Raw genomic sequence first — 23,861 nt, 5'->3', positions numbered from 1 at the left:
ACCAGTAGTAAAACATTAGGTAATGCAAGATGGTGAGAGAACTCACTTCTCTAGTCATTCTTTGGAAGAGCCAAACACTGTATGACAGTTTGGATGCTGCCACATTGCAGATTTAATACAGATTTTTATCGATTTAACTGCCATGGCTCAATGCTATGGAATACTGGGATTTGTAGTTTGGTGGAGCACCAGGGCTCTCTGCCAGCGAAGGCTAAATATCTCACAAAACTGCAAATCCCAGAATTCCATAGCATTGAGCCATGGCATTTAAAGCAATGTCAAACTTTAAAGTTCAACTTAAAACCTAGAGAAGATTCACTACTCCACCAACATGGAAGCTATCAGCTGCCACTGAACCAGACGCTGCTGATTCACCAGAACAGATGCTTCCTGCAGGTTCCTTTTTAATGAGAAAATACTTTTCATAATTGCTGTCTCCTCTCTTCCCTAACTTTATTTTTCCTTGCTCAGCTGTCAGGCCAAAAGCTAATAACACACTGACAAATTATTGTATGTCTGTGACTTAAGAGCCTTTAATGAACAAACATACACTTAACCTTGTCTTGAGAATTAATCAAGTTTGCAGATGACACAAAACTGGGAGCGGTAGTTAACACATTGGAAGATAGGAAGAGGATGCAAAAGGACCTAGATAAACTAGAAAATTAGGCAGAAATGAATAAAAAGTTCAGTAGAGACAAATGCAAAATTCTATATTAGGCCACAAAAAACAAATGCACAGGTATAGGATAGAGGATACATGGCTCAGCAGTATTACATGCCCAAAGGACCTTAATTATTATTAATGCAGGTTAAAATAGCATTCACCTTCTTTGTTGCAGCATCACGGTGCTGGCTCATGTTCAGCATATGATCAATAATAATAATCCCAATGGGATGCTGCAGCTATTTTGTGAATGCTATTTTAGCCTGCATTATAGAAGCATAGTTTCCAAATTGAGGGAATTAATAGTCCCACTATATTCTCCGCTTGTCAGTCCTCATCTAGAGTACTGCATTCAGTTCTGGGTGTCTCATTTTAAGAAGTGTATAGATAAGTTGGAGGAGGTTCAGGGAAGGACTGCAAGGATGATAAGAGGTATGGAGAACAAACCATATGAGGAAAGGTTGGAAGATCTGGGTGGGCATGTTCACCGTGGTGAATAGTAGATAAAGCGGTGATAGGATTGCATCTCTTTAAATACCTCAAGGACTGTCACAAAGAAGAGAGGGCAGGCCTGTTCTCTGCTGCTGTGGAGCCTAGGGCTATGCCTAATGGTTTGAAGGTATAGAAGAATAGGTTTTGATTGAACATCAGGAGGAATTTATTGACAATAAGAACAGTTCAGGAATGGAATCAGTTGCCTAGAGAGGTAATGAGGTCTCCTTCTCTGGGCATGATCAAAAAGAGGTGACAGCTACTTTTGGGGATGCTTCAGTTGGAGATCCTGTGTTGAGCACAAGGTTGGACTATAGGGTGCAGGAGGACCCTTCCAACTCTGTGACTCTATGACACTAGGATTCTAATCTGAATGAAAGATGAAAAGAACATTTTCTGCAGAAATAATATGAAAATGAAATTGCATTACAGTAAGAGCAGGGACAGCTGGTGGTGTGATGTCAGTGGGAGGTGAGTTCAAAGGAGTTGTCTAAGGTTCTGAACCAAATGTATGAGTTGGCTTCAGCATTTTGGATAGCTCCATATAGTTTGCAGATAGAACCTGGAATGGATTCAGTTCAAAATAACAAAGCCCACATTCTTGGGCCGGTTACAGACTGGCACTTTAGTGCGTGACGAGCTTCCGCACCGCCCTAACCCTAGTGCGTGCTCGTCACGCACTAAACGGCGGCGGCCCTTCCATACAGCTGCCGCTGTGAGGACATCACGGCCGTGCCGCCTCTAGACAGGGCGGCACGGACGTGACGTCCTTGCTCCGTGCCAGGGCGCTTAGTGCGCCCTGAACACGGAACAGGAAGGAGCTCCGTTTCGGAGCTCCTTCCTGGTTTAGTCCGCTGGGTGCAGCCTTCAGACGGCTGCGCCCAGAGGACTAAAAGAGAAAGGGGCCAAGCGGCCCCTTTCTCTTCTCCCCGCCGCCGCGGGGTGTCCTTGGGGCTTGAAGCCCCAGGGACAACCCTTTTCAGGCTGCGGGGAAGCGGCGTTTTGCTGCTTCCCCGCAGCCTGAAAAGCGGCGGATCGGGGCCTCAGCAGCTGCCGCTCTGCACGCTGAGGCCCTGATACCCTGGGGAAAGGGGCGGGTGCAGACTGCCCCAAATGGGCGGTCTATAACCCGCCCCCGAGACCTGATTTCTGGGCTTTATTTTCTTGCAGAACTGTGGCATTCACGCACGCCTGATGCTGGGGGCTGTCCTGGTAAAATAAACTAAATCTAAAGCTGTATCCCTGGGCTCATTTGCTTTGAAGGCAGTAACAAATTTGGTTACATCAGAAGGACAAAACTTTGTTTCGAAGAACATGTTCAGAATCACATGCCATATAATTCAGGGATGGGGAACCTTTGACTCATAAGATCTTCTGGACTAGCATCCCCACAATCCCTGACCATTGACCATACTGGGCTGAGAGTTGAAGCCTAAAACATCTGAAGGATCAATGATGTCCACCTCTCCTTTTAACACAGTTGTTCTCAGCTAGTGAAATGCCTTTGATTGAATACAGAGTTTTCATCACAATTAGAGTGCACTTTCATCAAGCACAGACTTGCCACCCGCAGATTTGAGCTTCTGTGGATGGCAAACCCTGGCTCTTTTCATGGTCATGCATGCACATGCACCCATGGAAAATAATGGGATTTGAGCATCCATGTTTTTTGCTATCCACAGGGTGAGGGGCAGAACGGATCCTCCCGTAGATAACATGGGGTTACTGTATTAAGTGCTTTTTCTACCTGCATGACGATCTGAAAGTCCAAAATGCCATTTCCAACCCACTCTGTAGGCTTTATCGCACAGGCTACAAAGAAGAATTTTAACTGGATAAAAGCATCTTTGGCTGGTGTTTTTCACCCAGTGTTGTATCTGTCCTGCTACCGCCTTGCTTTCCATTCATCACTGTAATGCACCTTTTCATTGATGGGGAAAACTGTCAATGGGCTCTCAAACTCACTGCTTTTCCATGGCTGCCTTTGTGCAATCATTCCCTTCTGCTGCAGTTTGGCTTCTCAGACAGTCATGTGATGTGAGTGGGCATGATTCTGCTCCTCTTCCCCTCTCCGTCCCTCTCAGTGATTGAGGCAGCCAACACCTTCCAAAAGTTAACTGCTGTGCGCACCTTCAAACAGCAAGCTGGCTTTGAGAGGCGTTATGTTTGCTCATTCCCACTGTTCCTCCTGGAAGGCAGGGTTTGGTAATGTGGAAAACAGATCATGTAACCATGGCTCACCAAAGTGCCATTGTGAGGAAGAGTGTGATAAGAATAGATGCCAAATAAATATGCTTCCTTTCTTAGACTACTGTGATTGTGGTGGGACAGCAGGCTGGTGCGATAAAATCCTATGTACCAGAGATTATCTGTATGTGATCTTTGACAAGCTATGAGATGGAGGGTCTGATGAAGCTGTTATTGCTTCTCATGTGGTTGAGTCCAGGTTCTTTTCATATTTATGTTTTGTTAATTCACTTACACACACACAATATTGTGTAAGGCAGTGGTTCACAGCCTTCATAATGCTGCAACCTTTTAATACAGTTCCTCATGTTGTGGTGACCCCCAATCATAAAATTATTCCTAAAACCATCGGAAATATGTGTTTTCCGATGGTCTTAGGTGACCCTGTGAAAGGGTCATTCAACTCCAAAGGGGTTGCGACCCACAGGTTGAGAACTGCTGGTGTAAGGGTTATATGAATTTAACCTAAAAGCACAAGATCCTGTCTAATCTTAGAAGTTAAGCAGGGTCAGCCCTGGTTAGTACTTGGATGGGAGACAACTGAGGAATGCAGTGAGCACTTAGTATACACTGGGGTTTGTTTATACACACACACACACACACACACACACACGGATACCAAAATTCATAGATACTTTATTATTATTATTATTAACCTTTATTTATAAAGCGCTGTAAATTTACACAGCGCTGAACATACAATCTTTTTAATTGGACGGTTCCCTGCCCTCAGGCTTACAATCTAAAAAGACACGACACAAAGGGAGTGTTGGTGGGGAAGGGGCCTCTCTAGTAGCATAATACATATAAAGTACATGGCAATACAGGAAATGATTCAATAAAACAGGCAACAAAAGAACATCAAATAGCAAGTGATAGTTATGCAATGCCTGGGAACACTTCTCTGAATAGGATGGTCTTCAACTGCGTTTTGAAGCTGGTTAAAGAAGTGATGGCTCTTGCTTGTGGGGGAAGAAGGTTCCAGGCGTGAGGAGCAGCGAGTGAAAAGGGGTGAATCCGGGATGGGGCAGAGGAAATCCTGGGCTGAGACAGCAGACCTTGACTACCAGAACGGAGGGCCCTGGTGGGAAGGTGAGGAGAAAGAAGGTCTGATAAGTAAGGAGGGGCCAGTCCATGGAGGGCTTTAAATGTCGACAGCAGGAGCTTATACTGAATGCAGAAAGGGAGTGGGAGCCAGTGAAGGGATGCCAAGACAGTAGAGATGAGGTCAGAGCGGTGGGTGGAAGTGATAATGCATGCAGCTGAATGCTGGACAGATTAAAGGATGGAGGTGAGAAAGAGGAAGCCCAGCCAGGAGGACGTTACAGTAATCAAGTCGTGAGATCACTAGGCAGGATCTTGGCAGTAGAGGCGGAGAGATATGGTCGGATTTTGGCAATATTGTACAAAAAGAATCTACAAGCCTTGGCTGTGGTCTGGATCTGAGGGATACACGACAGAGAAGAGTCAAAGATAAAACCAAGACTGCGGGCTTGCTGGACTGGCTGAATAGAAATGTTGTCCACAGAGACAGAAAAGGAGTGTTGAAGGATGGGCTTAGGAGGAAAGACAAGAAGCTCCGTCTTGGACATGTTGAGCTTCAAACGCCGATGGCGCATCCACTGCGAGACAGCTGTGAGGCAAGATGAGACTTGCTGTTCAAGCCTTGGAGAAAGGTCAGGGGTGGAAAGATACAGCTGGGTGTCATTGGCGTACAGATGGTAGGAAAAACCAAAAGAGCTGATGAGTTTTCCTAAGGACAGTGTGTAGAGAGAAAACAGAAGGGGACCCAGAACAGAGCCCTGGGGAACTCCAACAGATAAGGGAACAGGAGAAGAAGTCTGACCTCTTGCAACTACTGCAAAAGATCTGCCAGACAGGTAAGATCTAAACCAGTCGAGAACAGAGTCTGAGAACCCAAGGTCAGAGAGTATGTCAATTAGGAGACACTGATCAACAGTGTCAAAGGCTGCAGACAAATCAAGAAGGATGAGAACAGAGTAAAGGCCATTAGCCTTGGCCTGTAAAAGGTCATTCGAGATCTTTGTGAGAGCTGTCTCTGTGGAATGCCTTGGGCGGAAACCAGACTGATAGGGATCAAGGATGGAGTTGGTTTCGAGAAACTTGAGACAGCGCGAATAAACAACCCGTTCCAAAACCTTAGAAAGAAAGGGGAGAAGAGAAATCGGACGATAGCTAGACAAAGAGGAGGGGTCAAGAGAAGGTTTTGTCCCACTTGTCCCACTATATACAATGGCATAGTAAAATGGTGCCCCTTTATATAAAATGGCAAAATAAAAGCTTGCTTTTTGGAATTTATATATTTTTTGAATATAAATTAGACTCTACTTCCTCTTTCTCTGGAAACATTACTGAAATAGCAACTTAAAAACTAACCAATTAATTAATCTTTAAGGTGCCAAAAGGCCATTTTGGTTTTGCTCCAAATTATTCTCATTGATGTCCCTCTGGACTTTTCAGCCTATTTTGTGTGTTTTTTTGTCATTGTCCTTTTGTTTAGCAGTTCCCTGTAAATGCCTTATTGAAGTGTCAAAATGCAATGTACAAAGATAATGCGATAAACTAGTGGATTAAACAAAAAGGAACTGTGAGGTGATTACAATTCTGCAATATGCTTATCTTGCCTTGGGTTGGAAAATATACATGTTTAAATAAATCAGTGACTGCACTGTTTCTATTCTTCGCTGTTCTTTTAAAAAGATGCTTGATTGAAAAAAATGTTACCTTATAATGAATTTCTTTGTACTTTATTATGATAAAATCAGTACAATTCAGATATATTTGGTTCATGTTTAAGAGTTAGATAGGCAGTTTGAGTGGCCTTAATTTTATAAATGGCCTCTCATATCTTTCCACAAAACAAAAATTGGAATAGTGTGGTGTAGTGGTTGGAGCATTGGACTACCGCTCTGGACAGCATGGTTTGATTCCCTGCTCAGTCATGGAAACCCAATGGGTGACCTTTGGCAAGTCACACACTCTCAGCCCCAGAGAAACCCATGAAAGATTCCATAAAGCAGAAATGACTTGAGCAAAGAGTAGAAGACAGGAACTCCCAGATAAAGAATTGCATATCGCTGGGTTTGTTTACATGGTGTTTCATGTTCTCTTGCTTCACCCTGGTAAAACCTACTCTGTGACATCAGTGGAGATACAGAGACACTACCATATATACTCGTGTACAAGTCAACCTCATATATAAGTCAAGAGAAGGTTTCAGGGTCAAAATCCTGGGTTTTGATATGACCCATGGATAAGTCAATGCTAAAACTTAGGGGGCTATAAGGAAGGATGGAAAGGGGGAAATACCACTTCCGTCCCTCCTTCTCCTTCTCTGGACCTCTCCCAACCAATTCCCAGGTGCTGGAGGAGAGATTTTAACATTGGATTGAGAAAGGAAGCAAGTGGATTTAAATGGAGAGTTGTTTCCATAGGAAGACAGTCTTGCAAAATGGACCGGAGACAGAAGCAAGTGGTTTTAAATGGAGAGTTTTTTTCCCCATAGGAAGCAAAGTCTTGCAAAAGGGAACAGAGAGATGGTTTCAAATGGAGAGTTGTCTGTGTGTGTGTGTGTGTGTGTGTGTGTGTGTGTGTAAAGTCAGGTCTTGCAAAAGGGACCAATCTAAATGGGGAGTTTTTTCTGATAGGAAGCAAAGGCTTGCAAAAAAGACTGGAGGGGGAAGGAATTGGTGTTCAGTGGAGATTGGGGCATCAGGCTTGCAATAATAATAATAATAATAATAATAATAATAATAATAATAATAAAAATTTATTTATATACCGCCTTTCCAAAAAGATCAAAGTGGTTTACAAAATTACATAAAACGTATAAAATGCATAAACCTTTCTAAGCACTACTGATGTATTGACCCTTATATAAGTCTACCCAAAATTTTAGGGTCAATTTTGGGACGTAAATTTCTCGATTTACAGTCAAGTACAGTATATATGTAAGTCTTGGATGGGTAAAATATGATGGAAGGAAGGGAATACAGTGTAGTCGATTCACTCGAGAGTTCAGAATAATAAATGAATTGTCTCCCTCCCCCGCTTCCCCAGCAAATGCCTTGAAAGCACTTTGTCTAAAAGATGCTGGAGTCATCCGCTAAGTGATTTCATGATTCCCTCATGGTTTTGCTTTATGAAAGCTAGATAGAATGGCCACTAATGAAAAGAGCTGGCAAATTGCCTTTTATATTCCTTCTCCTATCCTCCAGTATAACCTAGTATCTCAAATATAGGGCAGGATAGCAATCTATTTGTTCTCTCTCTCTGTTTTTCAGGGCCTTACCATTTTGCAATTTGCCATTTTTGCTTTATGGAATTGTAGGGACTGCATCTCCCAGGTCAGTGGGGGAGGCGACACCATGAGTTACCATGCCGGGTGACGCCAAACCTAGTGTGGCTGGGGATTCTGGAAGTTGCAGTTTAGCAGCATCAGGGGTGTGCACGATTCCCATATGATGCAGAGCAGACTGGTACCCTGCTGGTGCATACGTTTACAATCCTATCATCCCCAGCCAGCAATGACCAATTCTGGCTAAAAGCAGATGTAATAATACTTCAACCTGCATTTCTTTCAGAGAAATTTGGTGCATGAGGGCCTTCTGGGTATTGCAGAGGATTCTGAGATCCATGGCAATACTGGTCTGTTTGTGTGTGTGTGTGTGTTTGTGCGTAAGTGTAGAAATCTGGACACGTTATCCTTTAGCTTGCCCTGCTAATAGACTTCTGGGTACTGTGCCTCCCTGGTTTCTCTCCCCCACTGGGGCTGTTTGCTCTCCTTTCATCCCACTGGCATTTCTTCCCTACCAACATTTGGTCTTGCTTTGCTCTGCTTCCCCCATCAAGGGGGGAGCAGGCTGGTTTTTTCTTTCTTTCTTTTAACTAAGATTTTGAGTGTTTCAGATCATTTTTGGACAAATAAACATGGCTTGTGCTGCTGCTGACAGCGTACCCCACAAACCCAGCATACCCAACAAACACACTCCTGTAGTTATGCCCTACAAGTGACGATCAATACCGGAAGGCAAGCTGTCCTTGAAGGAACCTTGTCTGCAGTTATTGATGGTTTTACAGAATTATTAGCATTTTAATCTCTATAAATGGCTATTTCTTTAAATGACGGTCTTTTCATTTTGATTTTCTCTTACCATTTTCAGTGTGTTTTGTCTTATTGATTTCTGTATTGGATGTGTGTGTGTGTGTGTGTGTGTGTGTGTTTGGTTTATGGATTTTCCCTCCAATAGAAGAGTTGGTAGTGCTGGCCACCAATTTGGGAGTGAGGCCATTGGCTTTTGGCCAACTTTTGATAGGTACTTTGCATATCTCTCCTTACTTTCACTAAGAACACAGTTGTCTTTCCTAGCTAGGTGTTAGATGGAACCCCCCTCCCCTCGTGTTCCATTCTTTGATTTGGATCTGCTGAATTCCAGGGACATGGCTATGCACTTGTCCAGATTTGCAAATGCACTTTTCCCTGCCATATAATATTTTGAGGACTATGTAATGGATTATACAATAAAACAGTTATTGCAGGGACATAGTGATTTCAGCCATAGGTGGTGAGATAACTCTGGAGAGGAGTCAGGCATGAGTCGACTATTCAAGGGGCAGTATGGGAATGAGAGGGGCAAATGTGTTTATTAATTGTGACGAATGAGAATTGATCTTGCTGTGATTTTGAAAACTCGTGTAGTGTTGTTGTTGTTGTTGCTGCTGCTGCTGTGTGCCTTCAAGTCGTTTCCAATTTGTGGCAACCCTAAGGCAACCTTATCATGAGTTTTCTTGACAAGATTTGTTGAGAGAAGCCTTGCTGTTGCCTTCCTCTGAGGTTGAGAGAGTGTGACTTGCCCAAGATCACCCAGTAGGTTTCATGGCCAAGCTGGGATTCAAACCGTATTCTCCAGAGTTGCAGTCCAACACTCAAACCACTACTCTACTTTGGCTGTTTAATTAGGCAATGTTAATGCTGGCTGGGTGTTTAGTTCTGACCATGAACATTTCTGGACTGGATCTGTAGTTACTGAATAAAGGTTTACTGAATTTCATTACTGAAGCCTGAATTTCTGAACTTGGTTCCTGATGGACCTGACAGCATCTGATGATCTCTACTCCTTCCCACCCACATCCAGTTCTGAAATTTGAGAGGGCCTTTGCAAGATGTACAGACTCCTGCATCCATGGATGCCTTGATACCATTTTAAATTTTCCCATACTACCTTGGAATAGTAGGCAGCTGAACAGGCAGTAGGAGAAAAAGGAGGCTGCATTACAGATGGACTGGCTCAATAAAGGAATCCAGGGCCCTGAGATTGCAAGATACAAGCAGGGCTGTTATTAACAGGATTTATCAATGTGGTCTTTCATAGAGTTGCCGTAAGTTGAAGTCAACTTGATGGGACCATACATTGTAACATACCTTGGTACAATATTTCACTAGGCATCCCAGGGCAAGATGGGAGATTTTAAAAAGGGCAGTGGTCTCTCAGCCCCCTAGACTAGAGTCAGTAGTTAGATACCACCCAATCGCTTGGAACCTGAGCAAAAGTTGGGAAATAGGCAATAGGTTGAGTTAGGCTGTCCTAAATAGACAAATCCCTATTATAAAGTGGCTGCTCTGGCCAGAGGGATTTGGGGAGTTCGCATAAGCAGCATTTCCAGATTCTGGAGTAGTGGAGGTTGATGCTGGCCCACAAAATATTTTAAGATAATTTAAGGTAAATAGAATGCTGATCCAACTGGACCTCATTTCACTCGAGATAAGCAATCTTGTAATTGGAGATTAGCGCACAGCTAAAAACGCAATTTACTGCTGCCGATTTCAATTTGAATTTGGGATACATTTGGATTTTTTCACATGCATTTTGCTGCCGATGCTGGCTTTGCAAATCGACCGGCTGAGCTTGGATTCTAGCCAGAAGTTTTCAGCCAGCATTGGCTACAAAACATGTGATAAAATCCAGAATACCCTGAATTTGAACTGAAATCAGCAGCGGTAAATCGAGTTTTTAAGCTGTGCACTAATCTCCACTGTCTGACTTACACAAATTTTGGGCTGCTCTTTGGCTTTCTCTGGAGGAATTAATTGGGTGCTTCTAAGAAGACTAGCAGCTCTAGCAATGAAGCTTCTGGAGAGCTTGCAAACTCATCTGCAGGAAATAATAATAATCAAAAAGAAAGATTTATTTTTGGTAATCTTGATTTGTTCCCCAGTGTGTGAGATGGGAAGCAATTTTCTAATGAGTTCATAATAGTTGCAAATGTGTTTCTCACCCAATTATCTGGATCTTTAATAAGCTCCAGCAATAGGTTTTGTGTTCTGTTTTTTTAAAAACGCCATGGTTACCCATGCCAAACACACCTGGCTAATTGGCTATGAGTTGTATTGCCTCTTCTCTCAATGATTAATGCGCTGGGGTGTTTAAGGGCTCCTTCAAACTAACAGCAGACATAGCAGGGGCTTCTAATCCTGTCTTTTTCGAATAGTTGGCAGAGCTTTCTCCACCTACATAGTCAAGCTTGATGCTTGTGTTTATTTGGAGTATTTTATTAGCTTCTATTCAGCAAACATTTTCATGCCAAGTAAACTAACCATGCTGAGATATTGGCCATAATAACCACTACTGGCTGGGTTTAGGGAAGCAGCCTTCATTGTTATAGACTAGCAATCTGTCTTTTGTCCAAACATGCATTTAAGAACATAATATTTAATATTTTTAAAGCCATTTATTTGCAGAATCCCCCAGTTAGCATGGCCAGTGTCCATGCTGGCTGGTTATTTTTGGGAGCTGTAGTTTTAACAATATAATGTTTGCAAGTTACATATATACTGTATGTATGCTGATTGTTGTATGCATTCCTCACCCCATTTTGGAACTCTAAATGATGCTTGTGGTTGAAACGGGAGGAAAATCTACCCAAGCTGTTGTTTGTGGTCCTGGTTAGCTCTGGTTCAAGTCACAAATAGCCAACTGTTGCACCAGTATGTGGACATCGCACTGAGGCGGAGACAAGGGAGGGGTCAGGTGAAGCAGTCAGATGCAGGTACCTTGGGCCAGGTGAGCCACCAGCGCTGTTGCTGGCCATAACATTTTTTGTTTAAGGCTTGCAAATTAATCACAAAAAATGTATGAGTGGTCAGTTGCACCATCACTCATTATACACCCATTATACACGATAAACATTTCACTCTACTGACCAACAATACAACTGATTTAATAAAAATACTAACAAACTGGCCAGTCCAACAGAAGGCCATATGGGGACGGAGGTGAAAGAGGGTATGTATAGGGGGACACCATGAATGTGTTGTGCCCATGTGTCACTGGGCTCACCAATGCACCATACAGGCAGTCGATCGGTTGTGTGATTGAGTGGCCAGTCATGCATGCGAGGGTCCACTGGGCAGGTGGCTTGGGGTGATGATTGGCAGTTACTGATAACTGTGTACTGAGATGCATGCATTTGCGGGGAATGAGAAAAATTGGCATGGCTTGTAGCTGCAAACACACTGTTATTTTGGGTCCTTACTTGGAACGGATGGTGCAGACTGCATGTCAGTTGTTGCCCATTGGGGATCCAGCAGTGTGGTTAGTGCATTCACCCCTTGAATTGGGAAACTCCAGGACAACTGGATTTCCTGTTCTATCTGTTTCCTGCCAGTGGTGTCCTTGCACCTGGTGTCACCCGGTGTGTGTGGGGGGGTCAAGGTTTCTGGGGATGGGGCTTCTAGGGGCAGGGCTTCCAGGGGCAGCATGTGCTCCCTCCCTCCATGCTGTCCCATCCTTTTCCTGATGAGGAAATGGATGGTACAGGACAGCATGTAGGGGGAGTGCACAGGGATGGCATGCAGGAATGGGGAGATTGCAGGGATGGCATAGTCCCAACTGGGTGTCACGTGGTGTGGGCTGCACCAACGCATCTCCCAGTGATGTCACTGCTCCTGGCTTGTGATGCCCTTAAAATCATTTATTTATTTATTTATTTATTTATGGAGTTTATATCCACTTTTCTCCCAAAATGGGATTCAAGGCAGTGAGTCCTAAGAGAATAGGGAGACACTGTAAAAGATGTCTATTTGTTCTGTCTGTTTGGATCAATGATGGCAGGTGGATGAATTGCTGGCGATTTTGTGCATGATGGTGATTCTATTCTCAGTTCATTCAATCAATTGATCAAGATTTTACTACAGTCAACAAATGATAAGGGAAACACGCACTCCCCCCCCGCTCGCCCCTCACATCTTACACACCTGGAAACAAAAAATGTGAGCAAACTATATTGGAAAGTAAGAACAGACCATATTAAAAGAGAACAGTGGGATTTAATTAACTACCCAGTTTCCCCAGTGGCTGTAGTGGACCTGTATTTCCCCGATCCATTGCCTGCATTTTTCATCATTTGCATTTTAAAATGATACATTATTTTATGCACGGAATAACTGTGTTCAGGTACTTAATGGAACATGTGGAGGATAAAAGGGGAAAGAGACATGGGCGGTATGTATGCATTGTTTTGCAATGTCTCCAAGCAACTGGAACAGGTTAGGCCTTGGCATGTTGAGTGCAAGGATCTGAAGAGGCTGGATGAGGTTACAAAACTCCAATGAATGCCAGCTTTTGAAACACTATTTTCTCCCCATATAAGCCTGCTTGAGTTTTAAGATCTTTTAAGAGACTTTGTTTTTATGGTCCCACCACAATCACAGGTACGTTTAGTGAGGGCATCTTGGTGGCAGCTTCCAAGCTGTGAAAGATATGGTTGGTCCCACTCTGTTTGCTTTTTGCCTGCAAGCAAAGACCTTTTTATTTAGGCAGGTCTTTGCCTCTTTTCCCCTGTGGCAGAAAGGTGTTTTAATGTGGTGCCATGCACTTTTGTCATTTTAAAACCATGCTTTAACTCCCTGACAACATCTGCACTGCAGAAATAATCCAATTGACACTGCTTTAACTGCCATGGTTCAATGCTATGGAATCCTGGGGTTTGTAGTTTGTTTTGTCACTGAAGCTCTCTGACAGAGACGGCTAAATATCTCACAAAACTACAATTTCCAAAATTCCAAAGCAATGAGCCATGACAATTACAAGTAGTGTCAACATGGATTATTTCTGCAGTGCGGTTGCTGCCTAAGACTTGTCTGAGAGTGGAAGATGTTGCCACTGGAGTATAGCGAGTCTCCTCCTTTGCAGATTTTAAAATGAAGGCTGGATGGCCATCTGTCAGGAATGCTTGGATGGTGTATTCCTGCATGGCAGAATGGGGTTGCAGTGGAGGACCCTTAGGGGTCTTTTCTAATTCTATAAATCTATGAAATGTGTTTTAAATTTTTGCTTATTTAATTGTATTTTAAACTTTTCTTAAATAATATAAATTTAGCTGAACTTTGTTTTAATCTCTAATTGTTGTAAGCCACCTTGAGTCCTGTGTTGGGAGAAAGGGGTATATAAATGGCTGTCACTCCAGTCATTGAAAACGCCTACATAGGACTTTTCTCTTCTTTATTTCTCCAAAATATGCCATAAGTTTCACAGAAATGCAGATTATTGAGGATTGCTATCTTGTCTTCTCACAATGAGTTTTAGGGGGCACAAAACAACTACTTCCATTGAGACTGTCAAACCCGATGGAATTATTTTCCTTCCCTAAAATTCTGAAGCTTCCCTGTAACTGAACAGTCGTAAGGTGATGCTCTGAGACCCAGAACATCAACCTACTTTTGCTCACTTGTGGATGGCTTCAGTATGCCATTGCATGCATTCTTCAAATTAACTTCCCAGGTTCTGCCTATTTGGAAGCCAGGCTAGCTCTCTTCAGATGAGAGCATGCTCCAGAGAATCATAGGGTTGGAAGGGACACCAAGGGCCTTGCAGGGATACACAACTAAAGTACCCCTGAAAGATGCACGTCAAACTACTGTTTAAAGACCTCCAAACTTCCATGGGAGAAAGAGAATGGGTGGCCATTAATTAATAAATGTTGTTCCTGTTTGAGAAATGGAGGTTGTTGTGTCTGAGATCTCCCCAAGCCCAGCAATTCCATACAATGCATAATGATCCCCAAAATTCGGTCTTCCAGATGTTTTTCACTTTATTCCCCAGAATTCCTGACTGTTGTGTTGGCTCGGACTTCTGGGAACTGAAGTCCAAAACAGCTGGAGGACCAAATTTGGGAACCATTGTCTGCTGATCCCAACAGACATTTTTCTAGTGTGGTTTATTAGGATTAATTTATTCTCTGCCCTTTCACTAAAAAATGTAGCAAGACAGCTAGTAATAAATGAATAACAACAATCTCTAAACAAAGAAAGATTCATTCCAGGTCATTGTAAAATGATACTTTATTGATAAGAGAATGTTGGGTTTTGAAAGTGGGAAGAAATTAAAACTATATCAGGTTATGTTTTGTCATTGTATTGTTTAGCAATGATATTTTGCTGTGATTTTGGGCATCTCATATTTTCTCAACCTCAGAGGATGGCAATAGCAAACCCTGTCTGAAGGAACCTGCCAAGAAAACCCTGTAATATGTTCACCTCAGGGTTGCCATAAGTCAGAAATAACTTGAGTGCACACAGTGTGCACAACAGTATATTGGATATGGTGCATATGATTTTGTTGTTATGTGCCTTCAAGTAGTTTCCAACTTACGGTGACCCAAATTTTCACTTTAACCACATGAAACGATGTACATGTATATACATTTAAGCTGTGGGTATGATGTATGTGTGTATGCATGTGCTGTGTGCTTTCAAGTTGTTTCTGAGTTACGGCGAAGCTAAGGAGAGCCTATCATGGGCTTTTCTTAGGAAGATTTGTTCAGCGGAAGTTTGCCATTGCCTTTCCCTGAGGCTGAGAGCATGTGTCACCCAGTGGGTTTCATTGCCAAGCTGGGAACTGAACCCTGGTTTCCAACACTCAAACCACTATGATACACTGGCTTAATTTAAAGGCATAATTTTAGTTTTGCTCATTGTTTATGCCACACAACTATTGCTGTTACATTCAGTGATACATGGGAATTATGATTTAGGAGCAATATTAATATAAAAAACATGAGTAAGGATTCTGTATGGTGTGGTATAGGAGGAGGTCAATGCAGAGGGTGACACCATGAGTTACCTCATGGGGTGATGCCAACCCTAGTACTGCCGCTGGATCAGTCTGACCCAAAAAAGGCTTTCTGATATCTGTTACTGATGAGGATGCAAACTCATGAAATGAGGACATGGGACAGCTCCTTTCTCCCTTGATTCATGTACTCCTTTGCCAGCATTTATATTGCCATTCAGCAAAATGATTTGGGGAATCTCCCAGGAGATGAAGCTATATATTGTTCAGAAGGGAGGCTTTGATAGTGTGGCACTGGTGACTTTCTCCTCTTTGTTCTCTTTTTTTACATTGCACATTGCAAAATGTGAATAATTAATTTCCCCTTGTCTTTCTCCCTGTTTTATTTCTGTCCCTGTAACGCTAACCACCGGAGGCTTGAATCATTCATAGACTTCGCTCCCACATTTGCATGGCGGAGTAGAGGGTGCTAGGAGAAGCAAGGGTTGCAGAAACAGAGAAAGAGGGCTGGGGAGCAGCTTTTTGGGGGGAAAGCCCACAGATCTTGAGGATGTGGTAAGTTTGGAGGGAAAATGTTTGCTCAAGCCTGCATTCTAGCAAGTAGGCTGCTGGTTGGTGTTGAATTTCCATTATTATTATTATTATTATTATTATTAACCTTTATTTATGAAGCGCTGTAAATTTACACAGCGCTGTACATACAATCTTTTTAGTTAGACGATTCCCTGCCCTCGGGCTTACAATCTAAAAAGACATGACACAGAAGGAGAAGGGAGTGGTGGAGGGAAAGGGTAAGAGGTCCAGCAGTTCCTCTCTACCTTCGAGGCCTGGACCAAGGCAGATGGACTGGAGGGAGGGATTGGGTTCTTAATGGATGGTTAATCATTTTCCAGGGAAAATACATACTCTCAAGTAGGATAATGCATATACAGTACATAGCAATACAGGAAATGGTTTGATAAACAGGCACCAAAAGAACATCAAATAGTAAACGACAATTATGCAAAGCCTGGGAAGGCTTCTCTGAACAGGATGGTTTTCAACTCCATTTTGAAGCTGGTTAAAGAAGTGATGGCTCTTGCTTGTGGGGGAAGAAAGTTCCAGGAGTGAGGGGCAGCAAGTGAAAAGGGGCGAATCTGGGATGGGGCAGAGGAAATCCTGGGCTGAGACAGCATTATACATGTCTCCCTTTTGGAGTTCTCTTTGTGACTTAGAGGTTGTTGTTGCTGTTAATCGCCTTTGAGTCAACTTCGACCCATGGTGACCCTATGAAGGAGAGACCTTCAAATCCTCCTGATTGCCCTGCTCTGCTCTTGCAGATTCATGGCCGTGGTTTCTCTGATTGAATCCTTGCATCTGGTACAGTAAGTGGTCTTTCTCCTTTCCTATTGCCCTCAACTTTACTAAAAGTTATAGACTTTCCCTGTGGTGTATTCAAATCTTTTAGTGTAAATCTCAAGTCTGTATCTTCAAGTCTCAAGTCAAGTCCAAAAGAAAATCTCAAGTCTGGGGGCCAGCTTTTAAAGTGGAGTGCATTTCTTGGAAAGGAATAGCCAACGCATTAAGCTATGGGCTTCAGGTGAGGGTTGAAGTCTGCTCAACACTTTTTCCCCACTGCACATCAGAGGAGGCTTCTAAAGCCTTTCAGAAGCTTTAGAATGATCCTTCCACCTCAAGCCCATTGCTTAATGCATTTGCTGGTCCCTCCAAGGGACGTGCCCTGCGCTCTGTGGGCATGTCTTGTCTGCTGGTCAAAGTCAATGGCACCAGCAAGTCAGTCACTAAAAATATACAAGTCTCTAGTCAAGTTGACCCAGTGTGCCATTTTTGTCAAGTCCAAGTCTAGTCATTGAAGTGATTTAAGTCTGGGTCAGTTGACTTAAGTCTAACATCACTGGTCTTTTCTAGTGAATCCTTTCTTCTCATGATATGACCAAATTACAACAACCTCAATTTAGTCATCTTTGCCTCTAGGAGAGTTTGGGTCTGATTTGCTCTAGGATGCATTTATTGGTCTTTTTAGCCATCTGCAGTATTCACAGAACTCTTCTCCAGTACCACATCTCAAATGAGTTGATTTTCTTCCTATCAGCTTTAATAAGGGTAACCCAAGGTAAGGTGGCGGAGACATTGTTGCTACTGCTCCCCCCCACTCCCTAAGCTGCAAGTGAATAGCATTGGTTTGTATGAGCAAACAATCCTTGATAAAAATAGACGAGTCCCTTTAATATGGACTTTGTATGTTATGGAAAGTGAAGTTTCTGTTGTGCTTGTGGGCTTAATCCCATGGGCAGCTGGTTTTAATTTGGGATGTAGTGCTGGAGAAGAGTGCTGAGGATAGCATGGACCACCAAAAAGACAAACAAATGGGTCATAGAACACATCAAGCCTGAAATCTCCCTGGAAGCCAAGGTAATGCAAATTAGGGACTGCCTCCTCCCGTACAATCCTCCCCGCGCTCTCCGGTCCTCTGGGAGGAACTTACTACAGCCTCTAAAATCTAGGCTTGCGGCGACCTCCCAGAGGGCATTCTCTGCTGTCGCCCCCAAACTCTGGAATGACCTGCCGGATGAGATCCGTCAGTTGACATCGTTAGACAGCTTTAAAAAAGCGGTCAAGACGGATCTCTTCCGGCAGGCCTTTCCAGACTAACCATCCCGGCCCAGGTTCCCTGATCCCCTCATTCCTCCTGTGGCCCCATCTTAGTGATGGTTGAGGATCAACAGAGGGATATAAGGGTTTTTAGTTTTTAATTGTTTCTATGCATTGATATTGTGTTTTTAACATGTTATACTGTTTAATACTGTCTTAAGGGGGAGGGATAAAGTGTTTTTAATTGTCATATTTTATATTTTACTGTTGTTAACCGCCCGGATTGGTTTGCCAATTATTATTATTATTATTGAAACTGAGGTTGTCATACTTGGGCCACATTACAAGAAGGCAGTACTTACTAAAAAAGACAATGAGAGGAAGACTGCATGCCAGATGGTGGGACTTTATCAGGGAGCACACAGACATGAATTTGCAGGACCTAAGCAAAGTAGTGGACAATAGGAAAGCTTGGAGATGTCTCATCCACAGGATCACCATGAGTCAAGGTAGACTTGAAGGCAATTAACAGCAAAGTGGTTGTGTGCTAGATAGGTCTTTTGTCTGACCCAGTCTAGTCCTTTATATATTTCTAGCTTTCTAACAGTGAGGGGAAGGAGTTCTTCCTCCAGAGGTGTAGGACCTGCCAGTTAATTGGAACCTATCTGTGTCTTGAGATCTTCTGGAGGGGCCCTTCTTTTTATCTTGTCATCGATTCAGGTGCAAAGTGACCAAATGTTTTTGTTTTCCAGGACATGTCCTACATTTCAGCCTTCTGTCCAAGAGGAGTTCCAAAATATCCTCTATTTTGAGCAAGAGTAGTGGTGATTTTGGGGTTATTCCTTGTTCTACTCTGGAGTAAGATATTGTTTCTTAATGTTACTCCTACTCCTACTCCTGTAAAAAAAAACAACCTTACTCCTTCTCCTACTCACCAGCCCTGGGATCCTGGGATTTATAGTTTAGCGAGGCACCACCATTCTTTGGCATAGAAGGCCAAAGACCTTGTGAAATGACAAACTCCAGTTTTCCATAAGATGGAGCTACTGCACTTGAAAGTAATGTCAAAACTGTTTTATTTCTATGGTGCAGACTCATCAGCATTGTTTGAGGAGGTGCATAATTTTGTGACACAAAGCTGCCTCCTGATTACAACGGCTGTATCAAATCCCACCTTGACCTTAATATGCCCGGCACATGGCTTGATCTGATTGTTCCCAGGTGCAGAGCAAAGGTGTTGTATCCCATTGCTTCCTCAAAGAAAAAGCCGGCCGTTTCTCCCCTGAGTGCGAGATCTGTCTCATCACACCAAGGCAGGTGTCCTTTCCTCTTTCTTGGCAGCTTCTGCCCCTTGCAATGGACACCTGCTTCCTGTCTGCTTCTAATGTATGATCTGCTGCTTTTTACAACTTTCTAATTATAACTATTGCTGCTGTCAGTCTTTCCCTGGTTGATGCTACCTATTTCCTCCGTTTCCCTTCCATCCTAGATTTCAGAGCTTTGAAACAATGAGTCAAAAAAGTAATGCAGTTAGCTGTAATGAATTAAGCTGGGTTATTTTTTTTAATAGGACAGATTAATGAAGGCTTGAGTCCCTATAATGGGAGAAAGGCAAGATATAAGAAAATAAAATAATAAAAAAATATTTATTAGTAAAATTAAATTTCAAATGTAATGCAACAGGTAGGAATGGAATTAATATATTGAGTGTTGTTATACACTCAATTATAATGAGTGTTGTTTTTTAGTTACTTCTAGATGTTACATTTCTGGAAGGATGGGGATTTTTCAGGTTTTATATCATTTTCTTTGTTTCTCTTCTTCCAAAACCATCAAAAAGCAACAAAGTAATGCAGCATTACTCTCTCTCTCTCTCTCTCTCTATATATATATATACACAAATGCACACAAAAAACAAACATAAACACAGCTATTTCAATATGCAACGTTACTTTCTAAACGTAGCACTAAGTAAACCAACATGCTATTTTTTAAACGCTGCAGCGAGGACCGTCAGTGGTTTGCTTTTCTTAATAAAAAAAAATGCAATGGGAACAAATTACTTTTGTAAAAGTAGTTTCTCTATTTTATTTAATTAATTTTATTTATATGCCACCTTTCTCTTGGAGTGGGACCCAAGGCAGCGCCAAGGAGAAAGCAGTGAAAAACCTAACAATGCAGTTTTAAAAACAATTAAAATCATCTAATTTAAAAATAAATAATTAAAATTATTTTTAAAGGATATAAAAGTTTTTTTTAAAAAAATAAAGCACACACCCAATGATTCTATGATTCTAAAACCTGCTTCAACAAAAAGCTCTTCACCTTCTGCCAAAAGGAAGGCAGGAAGGAGGTCAGCCTATTTTCTTGTGGAAGGGAGTTCCAGAGGTTGGGAACAGTCACTGAGAAAGCTCTCTCTTGTGTCCTCACCAAGAGAGACTGTGATGGCGGTGGGACCTAGAGAAGCCTTCCCCATAAGATCATAGGACTCTTGACCCGTCGCTTCAGATGAGGAATCAGGTGAATGCGACATCAAGAGCGCCTGTTATCAGCTTCGGCTGATACGCCAGCTGCGCCCTTTCCTGGAACGGGGAGACCTCGAAACCGTAGTTGATTTTTGCAATGCGCTCTACATGGGGCTACCCTTGTGCCTAGTCCGGAAACTCCAGTTGGTACAGAATATGGCAGCCAGGTTGGTCCCAGGAACAGCAAGGAGTGACCATATAATACCAATACTGAAGTCACTCCACTGGCTGCCTATCAGTTTCCGGGCATAGTACAAGGTGTTGGTTATCACCCTTAAAGCCCTACATGGCTTGGGCCCAACCTATCTAAGGGATCGCCTGCTTCCATACAATCCGCCCCGTACACTCAGGTCCTCTGGGAGGAATTTACTACAGCCCTTAAAGAAGAGGTTGACTGCGACCTCCCAGAGGACATTCTCTGCAGCCGCTCCCAACTTATGGAATGGCCTGCCGGATGAGATCCATCACATTAACAATCTAGAGAGCTTTAAAAAGCCATTAAGACGGATCTCTTCTGGCAGGCCTTCCCGGAATAAAATGCTCAGCCACAAATAAGACTTCCCATCCAGTGAACTCTGCCCATGATGATTTTTATTTAGTTTCGTCGGTTTTAATATGTAGTTTTTAATCTTACATTGTTTAATCTTGTTTTAAGGGGGGCATTATGTATATATGGATGTATTGTAACCTGTTGTACGCTGCTTTGATTGCCTGGCAAAAGCAGGATAGAAATAAAAATTTTATTTTATTTATATGGGGAGATTTGGTCTTTCAGATGGTCTGAACCTAAGCTTTGTAGGGTTTTATAGGTCATGACCAGCACATTTCTGAGATGCAACCTGAATCCTACTGCTGGTCCCAACTAGAATGTATATGTGCTTCGTATATGTGACTTCAAGGCACTTATTCAAGTGATGAAGTCTACAAAGCAAACTACTTTGTGTGTGTGTGTATATCTGCCTTCAAGTCTTCTGTTGATTTATGACAACCCCATTAATTTCACAGGGTTTTCATAGGCAAGGAATACTCAGAGGTGGTTTTGCCAGTTCCTTCCTCTGAACTGTAGCCTATTGAACCTGGTATTTGTTGGAGGTCTCCCCTCCAGAGCTAACCCTGCTTACCTTCCAAGACCAGATGGGATCTGGTGCCTTTACAATACTCAGCGGCTCCCAACTAGACTAGTTGAATTCATAGGATTTGTACTTAGGTTTTGGCTTATCATTCCACTGACTTGAAACCTACTGTTGGGGTAAAGTCAAGGTATAAATGGAGGACATGATGGTGGTGGTGGAGGAGGAGGAGGAAGAGGAAGAGGTGATGATGATGATTTGACAATGGATTCAGTGGGGACCTAACAGTGGGATTCAGGCCATTGACATATCTTTAATTTGTCTCTTTACTGCCTCAGTATTATTTATTTTTATTTCTAGGGTGCTCCTGAGTCCTGATGGGTTTCTGATAGTCTTTCACTGAAAAGCTGGGAAGAGCATGGTTAAACACCAACCTCTACAGTACTACGAGCCACAGTTATGTTTATCATGTCTGACTGGGATTTATGGCTGCCGCTGGAAACGATACCAGCGGTCACATGATGACACCACCAAGGTGAGTGCTTTTGAAAAAGACAGATTAATGGAGGATAGATCTATCAACCATACAAACTACGTGGCAGTCATGATGGCTACATGAGACCTCCATCTATACATGTCATTCAGGTTGCATGGCTGGCCACCTCCACTTTGGAATTGACCTATAACACCTGGTATTTGTTGGTGGTCTCCCATCCAGAACTGATCCAGGGACCAAAGGGGGGATTGTTGTGAAACTGAGAAGCCAAAACCTTGAGTTGGCGGTGAAAAACGTAGACCTTTGGGCTGGCCTCTTAAAAAGCTAAGCCATTTCTTCCTTATGAACTGGGGCAGAGGAACTGCATGACTCACAGAGCTGTTTGTGAATGCTGCCTTCTCTTTTCCTTTTGACATACATGCTTGAAGAATTGTAAACAGTTTTCATGTGGTTATTATACACTAAAAAGATCTGTTGCCATTTTAAGCTGCTTTAACGGAAGGTTTGGTATTATGGCTTGGGAGGAAATTGTAAAGGTTGAGTCTCCCTTATCCGAAATGCTTGGGACCAGAAGTGTTTTGGATTTCAGAATTTTTCAGATTTTTGAATATTTGCATATATATTGAGAGCCAGAGAGGTGTAAAATTTGAGTGTTGGACTAAGACTCTGGAGACCAGGGTTCAGTTCCTCACTTGGCCATGAAACTCATTGGGTGACTTGGCCAAGTCACACTCTCTCAGCCTCAGGGGAAGGCAGTGGCAAGCCTCCTCTGAACAAATCTTGCCAAGGAAAGCCCAGAATAAGTTCACCTTAGGGCACTGTAAGTCGGAAATGACTCGAAGGACACAATAACAGTAAAATGCAATATCTTGAAGATGAGACCCAGGTCTAAACATGACATACATTTACATTTCATGTACATCTTATACACATAGCCTAAATTTTAAACATAATATTTTAGATAATTTTGTGTATGAAACAAAGTTTGTGTAGTTTGAACCATCAGAAAGCAAAGGTGTCACTATCTCAGCGGCCCATGAAAGTAGTTTTGGTTTTTGGAGTATTTCGGGTTTCAGAATTGTGTATAAGGGAGACACAACCTGTACTACTTTCTCTTTTCTTGTTAATATCCATGCTTGCAGAACTGTAAACAGTTTTTGTGTGGTTATGACACACTAAAAGGATCTGTTGCCATTTTAAGTTGCTTTAACTAAAGGTTTGGTATTACGGCTAGGGAGGAAATTGTATGGGTTTGTTGGTTTGCTTTTAAAAAGACAGATTAATGGAGGTTAGGCCTATCAGTCATACAAACTACATGATAGTCATGATGCCTACATGAGACCTCCATCTATACACACAGTAATATCTTTTAGCACCAGCAGCTAAGACAAAAAGTAGAGAACTGCTATCACTTTATTCATTTCTTGTGAGGCTTTTGAAAGGTTTTGCAGGAGAAAATTTGGAAAATCACAGTTGCTCTGTAGAAGAATTACTTCACTGCATCTCTTTCACTGATGTATATTCCATCTTCACTGTGTTCTATTAGTTTCTATTGTGAAAAGGTGGTATTTGAACTTCAAAGCTTTATAGAAAATGATTTACCTAAATTAGACCAGAATCCACCTATTTTCTAACTTGTAAAAATTAACAAGATGAGTGTGAAAGGGATGGCTCTTTGTTTTC

The 23,861-nt window shown here is 42.5% G+C and overlaps 1 protein-coding gene across 5 annotated transcripts in view; it reads left to right on the top strand.

The window, feature by feature from the left end:
* LOC149320150 (glycerophosphodiester phosphodiesterase 2-like) overlaps positions 1-23,861 on the top strand; it is a 196,262-nt gene that overhangs the window by 51,442 nt on the left and 120,959 nt on the right. For 4 of the 5 annotated variants that reach the window (XM_089513025.1, XM_089513022.1, XM_089513023.1 and 1 more), the window contains one exon: positions 22,043-22,217. In XM_089513025.1, coding sequence (XP_089369151.1) covers positions 22,101-22,217 — 117 coding nt within the window. In that variant the 5' untranslated portion in view covers positions 22,043-22,100. Of the gene's footprint in view, positions 1-18,839; positions 18,946-22,042; positions 22,218-23,861 lie in introns of all 5 variants that reach the window. The other variant, XM_089513024.1, reaches the window with a different exon arrangement.

The sequence above is a fragment of the Sceloporus occidentalis genome, unplaced genomic scaffold (assembly GCF_023333645.1).
Source record: "Sceloporus occidentalis isolate IW3139 unplaced genomic scaffold, rSceOcc1.0.p SCAF_2, whole genome shotgun sequence".
Taxonomy (NCBI): Eukaryota; Metazoa; Chordata; class Lepidosauria; order Squamata; family Phrynosomatidae; genus Sceloporus; species Sceloporus occidentalis.
The sequence above is the reverse complement of the archived record's forward strand: the minus strand, read 5'-3'. Positions and strand labels throughout refer to the sequence as shown.